Consider the following 6,828-nt stretch of genomic DNA (forward strand, 5'->3'; position numbering starts at 1 on the left):
TAATGTACTAATTTCAAAGTTGACAATTTTTACATATGTTAATGCTAAAGATGTAATATTTAATGTGTTACAAATTATTTTCGTTCTAAAAATACGAGTAGAAAACGTATTTTAATAACACAAACAAATTAAATTTGTATTTTCCCCATGCATCTCAATAAATTTCGGCCTGCAAGTACAGCCAGCACCGCCACTCGGCCGCGGGCAAATCATCGACATATAGAAATGGATAGGTAACGCGGTAGGGAGTACAGATATGGGCTCTAGAGAGACAAAAAACATTTAAGATGTAGACCTATCTTTTTCTATTGCCGGACTGTGTCAAGTGAATCGGGGGCCCCGGGTATTGCCTTAATATTCTGTACGGTTAATTTTTTTATAACAATTATAAAAAATAGATGATAAATTTGTAATTATAATCAAATTTATTTTTAAAAAGATTTATGCAAAATATCCTGTTTCAGTTAGCTTATAAAATGAACTTGCTAACCTTATATTCTTCTTGAAATTGGATTGAAAATGCTACAATAAAAATCCTTTTGTAAGATCAAAAATAGCGTAAAAAATACCAAAAATTTGAAATAAAGTGACATACAATTTTTCAATTATTAAAATTATGTGCAGTGTGAAATTAAAAACTGTGCATTGAAAAATTAACTTTATTTGTTAACAAAAATTTCCAGTTTTGTAACGTTATATTTTAAAACTATTAAAAATAAACTTTTACGTTTTTACGAAGCCCACAAACTGCACAGGCTACCATCATTTTTAATATTTATCACACTACATTATAATTAAGTAAATCCTGAAAGATAAACGTCAATAAAAACTAAAAGTCAAATTATTTGGGCATTCGCGATTGTGAGCACGATAACTTTTGAAAAAATCATTCTATCTGATTGGCCTCTGGTACACTCTTGTAGTGTCCGAAACTGAATGTCAAGTTTGTTAGCCAGTTATTTTGGATATAAAATTCAAAAAGTGAGCGCATCTTGAATATTTTTGCGACCACTTTTTTCAAAATTCAAAAATTTTCCGTACGGGTGTTAAAAGTATACAAAAAGTTAAACAATTTATCCCGATGAGTTTTTTCATAAAACAAAAAATTACCAGAGTTAAAGTATTTACAAAATTCCAAAAAACACACGAAAATGAACATTTTATGCCAAATAACGGACGATATGAAAAAAGGCAACAGAAGAAAAGTATGATTTCTAAATGCCCGACAAGATTAACAAAATGTATTTGTTAAAATTTTTTTTTTTGAAAATTCATTTTTTCTCAAAAGAGATTACTATTGGTATAGTGGAATATTTATTATGATTAGTTCATTAATTTCCAATTGTTTAAACAAATTAAATTTGTTTAAATAATTTTTTATTGAAAATTATTCACATTTATTTAGTAGACTATTTTTCAACCTTGTTTAATTAATTTTATTTTTTCGAATTCTTTTTTATCAAAATTATGTTTACAAATTTTACATACAAAACTTTTTAAACAAATGCAATTTGTGTACATAATTAAAACTTAATTAACTAATATTGACAAATATTCAACTAGACCCAAAGCAATCATTTTTATTTAAAAAATTAGAAACGAAATTATTTAACAAAATTTCATTTGTTTAAATGATTGAAAATCAATGAACCAATGTTAATAAATATTCAACTAAACCAGTAATAATAATTTTTAGGAAAAAAAAACGAATTTTGAAAAAAAATTATTTGAAGAAATTATATGTGTTTTAAGCAATTAAAAATTAATGATCCAGTGTTAATAAATATTCCGCTAGACTGATAGAAGTGATTCTTAGGGGGAGGGGGGAGAAATTTCCGAAAACAACTATTTAAACAAATTAATTAAATTAAACAATAAAATTAATGAAATTCTAATGGAGTATTTATTATCGTTGATCAAATAATTACAAATTATTTAACCAACGGTGATAAATATTCCATTAGAGCAATAATAATAATTTCAAGTAAAAAAGACGAGAATACAGTGTTTAAAAGATCGATGTCATGAAGAACTGACATTTGTAGTTTTCTAATAATTATCTACAGGCCCCTATACTTTCCTGTCATATTTTTTCAAACCTCAAAAAGTTATTCCAAAAACTAAAATTTGATGATTTCGCATGCATTTTACATGGGAAATTTGAAGTCAAAACCGGTACCTATTAAAAAAAATAAAAAGTACGGAAGTTCTTTTTCGGATATGGAATTAAAGGGAGGGGGGGGGTCATTTCCCTTTTAAAAAAGCCTTTTTGAGCCACTCTAATACAGAAGTTATACATAACTTTATTTCGAATTATAATAAATTGTTTTTAATTGATTTTTCTAGAGCCATTTCATGTCCTTGTGACTTTTGATCGTGAAGATTGCGAAGGTCACAAAAAAAGAGACATAGTTCTCAGCACCTCAGTACATAGGTTCTCTGTCCATTTTGGCGATGGACCGAAAGGCCCGAAAGAGATTAAAAAGAAAAAGAGCAATATTTATTGTAGTGATTCCATATGTACAGGTTTCATCGAATCAGTACACCGTAAGTTATATCGTATTTTCTTCTTATTCTGTACAAACTATCTTGTGAGTGAGTTTAATTAAAGAAAATTTGTCAACCGATATTCGTTTCTAATTTTGTTCAAAAAATTATATTAAAAAATGCCTATTATCAGCATTTGTGGACAAAAAATTGTTTTTTATTATTCTGAGCAAACTGTCTTGTCATTGATGTTAAATGAAGAAAATTTGTCAACCGATAGTTGCTTATAATTTCGTTTAATATATTATGTAAAAAATGCCTATTACCGGCATTTATGGACAGAAAAATCATTTTTTTCTTATACCGTACAAACTATCGTATCAATGATTTTAATGAAATAAAATGTGTTAACCGATATCTGTTTATTATTTTTGTTAAATAAATTATATAAACAAATGTTTATTATCGGAATTTCCCGGCAAAAAATGTAGTTTTCTTGCCAATTGTCTTCAAATATAATTGGTCATGTTGTTTGTTGATATAAATTCATCATTACATATTTTTTATATATTATTTAGTCAATTTATATGAGTAAATGTTTTATCGGTATTTATGGTCAGACGAAGATCGTTGTTTCTTCGAATTGTCTACAAACTATCTTGCCAGTGAAGTCTTCTAATAAAACCCTTGGCGGACCGAAGGAATCGAATGGAGCCTCTACAAAGTACCCTTAAAAACACCATTTCGGGTCCCCATTCGGTTCCTTTTTATAAAACTCGAAAAAACAGCAAAATCAACTTTTAAATTGTGGAAATTCGGATTGTACGTTAAAATTCCCTATAGGAGGTCACGAAATAATCGCAATCTTTTTTTTTTGCAACAGTAAAAAGTTTAAAAAAATATAACATAATATAAAAAGTATAATGTAGAATCCGAATTTCAACAATTTAAAAGTTGATTTTGCTGTTTTTTCAAGTTTTTTAAAAAGGAACCGAATGGGGACCCAATTTGGTCTTTACGGGTACTTTGTATAGAGGGGACATTGATTGAATCCACTATACTTAGTCTAGCTTTGCAGTTAGAGTGCACATTATTTTATCTGGAAGGTATTTTATTCTAGAACTAAAAAGTGAAGCCGAAGAAATGCTCCCTAAAAGAGGAAGGATACCTCCACAGAGACTTCTTAACACTGCGTCAGAAGTCTCAAATGATGAAGAATCTTCCTCCAAATCTGCAAAGCAGCGATGCAAAATTGTATCCTCTCTAATTCTGCCAGCTGGCAAAGAATTTATAAAAGCAGAAGAAGGCTTCCGGAAAAGGGAGTATGGAAATACTGAGGAAAAGGTGGAAGATTTTTTGGCGAGGCTGGAATCTGATATAAGATTGTTCACCCTATCAGCGTAAGGTAAAATCATTATAAACCGATAATTTAATGTATCTACGATTTTATGATTTCCAGCTTTCACCTGTAAAACGTATAAAAATGCAGTCAATACCGGCTTCCTCTTCTTCATCCTGTTCTTGCCCAGCTGCAGGGTTGCTAAATAAAGCAGAAGAGAAGCTCAGCAGTGAAACTGCGGTAAAAACTAATTTGATGGAGCTAAATATGGCCATTCAAAATAATTGGTTAGAGGAAACTCGAGAGCTAAAACGTAAGTAAATAAAGTCTTCTTTAATATTTGTTTTTATAGCGTAGAAACTATTACGTGAAGAGTTTAGTCTTTCACTCACTTCAAATAGCTGATAAATAAAATTATTCATTCTTGCAGATGGAATAAAGAAGCTCGAGAGGAAGTTCGACTTATTCGCCGATGCAGGTGACATTGGCGCTTTTAGAGGGGTAGAGAATCTCGAAGTGAGTTTTTATGATACGTGTGAACTTGGCCCTTCATACTTAAAAATCAGACATTTTTTTATTAAGTTCTGACTTCCTTTTGAATATTTCTACAGTCCCTGATAACATTTGGAAATAGTTCCCGCGTATAAATACAATGAAAATGGATTTTTCAAAACTGGGGGTAAGTTCACGTTTCCCGCACCTTTTAAAAAATGAAGTTTTTTAGAGTTCTGGGTAGAATTACAAATAAACTTTTAGAAAGAGTTCCGGGAGTTCTGATCAAAGTTCTACTAGCCCCCTAAATAGTTCTACAAAAAAGTCTAATAATATTTTCCGATAAACTCATAGTTGGAAAACCTACATATATAACTTTTTTGTAGAACTATTCAAGGGGCTGCCAAAACTCTGATCAGAACTCCTGGAACTCTTTTCGAACTAAAGGAATATTTAAAAAAATGTTAATTTTTATAAAAGTGCTGTTATAAAAATGATAGCACCACTCTAATGTTTAGAATTGGTTTATTATAGAGACATATTGGATATGGCGAGCACGTGTGTACAAAAACATCCAATAAAATTATAGCGTACATGCCGAAATATTCGATGAAGGCCATGAAACTCATGGTAGCGGCGATGTTAGGCCGGAAGAATTTGAAGGCCCATTCTGTGTGCGGTGTTAAGTCGAACAGGACTATAAATAAGCCAAATGGGGCCACACGCCAGCAAGGCCGGCGATCGAGCCAAATAAAATCTCGGCCATGGAAGGTTTGTGCCAATTTAATTTTGTTTGTGATAATACGGTTTCTATTATTAATCTTAAATTTGTTACGATAATTAAAATATTCTTTTTCAGTTTTCATATACTTTTGGTGCGACAAGAAGGGCATTGCTGACCCCAAAAAGTCCTCTATTGTCTTCAACATCAGATATCATTTGGCGAAGTACATAGATGACATCAGGAGAATGGACAGTGGAATAAGAAAAAATGCAGCCAAAAGAAAAAAAAATCCCAATTGGATCCAGCGGAAGCTCAAGCAGAAAATCTTGATGAAGACTTTTTGAATTTATAATAAATTAGTGACCTCGTATATAAGTCGATTATAATTTCATATAAAGTTTTAAATGTAGTATAAGTTAGTCGTAAGGTAGAAAAACAGTGTTGTGAGCAATTCCATGTCAACTCATCTGAATAATTTAAGGCCATGTAATGAGTGGTTCACGTGAACAGATTTCTACCTTACCGATACTTATTTTATTTCGTGACTTATTTTCACACGAAGCACCACATTGAGCTAAAAATTTGGCATAATAAATGAGAAGTACTTAGAAAGGTGGTCTTGATCCTACATTTTAATAATGATGAAAACAGTCTTTTTTTAAATTATTTTTTTTTATTTGTTCATAATTATTAAAATATAGGACCAGAACTACCTTTGTTAGGGCTTCTTATTTATTATCCCAAATTTTAATTCAATGTGATGCTTCGTGTGAAAATAAGTTAAGAAATAAAACAAGTGTTGGTAAGGCAGGAATCACATTTTATACCCTTCTTAATTGACTTTGAAGTTCCAAAAGATCGAAAAGTCTACTTTTTCGCTATTTTCTTAGGGTTATTGTAAATTTATCGACTGTTTGATCATACTGTGTGGGATATACATTAATGGGAATGTATTTTCAATATGTTGCAGCAATAATATATAAGGAATGTTGGCATTAAAATAATTTTCATTGCCTTTGAAGTACAAGAAAAATATTTTAAAATGATATATTGCTGTTTATTTGACAATAAAATTAATTTTTGGTATATAAATATAAGAAAAAATAGTTCCAAACCAGTGGATATGTACGTACAAAGCTATGTAGGTACAAAACGACTTGCTTCGAACTATTTTTTTTTATAATTTATATACCCAAAATTTATTTTGTTGTGAAATAAAAGAGAAGTGTATCAATTCTAATTAATTCCTTTTAATTCTGAGTCAATACAAATTTTTTTAAGTTCAACATTCTTTATATATTTTTGTTCCATAATATATTCCCATTAATTTATGTGATACATTATATGCTTAAATATTCGAAAAATTTACTTTGACTCTAAGAAAATAGCGAAAACGTAGGCTTTTTCCGATTTTTTGAAACTTCAAAGTAAATTAAGGATAGTAAAAAATATTCTAACGGATTTATCGTTATACAGATCTTAATCGACTTGCTTTGAACTATTTTTATTGATGACTTACATCTAAAAAAAATGTTCCTGTTAAAATTTGAAAAAATGCTTCGTTTTTTGAGATTTTAAGCTATATCCACAGCGGAGACAGAAGGAATTTTTTTATAAAACTTTAGGGGAGTGTTTTTGATTCCCAAAAGAAGTTTTTATTGCTATTATAATATCATTAAAACCACCATTGTTCTAGTCCTAAACAAAAAAACGTTGTCTGGTGGTACTTTTCATAAACTACTTTACTGATTGGAGGGGGGGAGCTAAAACTTATGATTTACAGGGG

General features: G+C 30.0%; 1 protein-coding gene across 1 annotated transcript; it reads left to right on the plus strand.

Annotated features, from left to right (window-relative positions):
* The first annotated feature begins 2,353 nt into the window (after window positions 1-2,353).
* Window positions 2,354-5,746, plus strand: LOC117181839. Its single transcript, XM_033374834.1, has 6 exons — window positions 2,354-2,547; window positions 3,608-3,831; window positions 3,947-4,139; window positions 4,257-4,342; window positions 4,853-5,089; window positions 5,178-5,746. The coding sequence occupies exons 2-6, from the start codon at window positions 3,631-3,633 to the stop codon at window positions 5,271-5,273; spliced, it is 813 nt and encodes a 270-aa protein (XP_033230725.1). The 5' UTR covers window positions 2,354-2,547; window positions 3,608-3,630; the 3' UTR covers window positions 5,274-5,746.
* Window positions 5,747-6,828: the final 1,082 nt, after the last annotated feature.

Source organism: Belonocnema kinseyi, chromosome 10, assembly GCF_010883055.1.
Source record: "Belonocnema kinseyi isolate 2016_QV_RU_SX_M_011 chromosome 10, B_treatae_v1, whole genome shotgun sequence".
NCBI lineage: Eukaryota > Metazoa > Arthropoda > Insecta > Hymenoptera > Cynipidae > Belonocnema > Belonocnema kinseyi.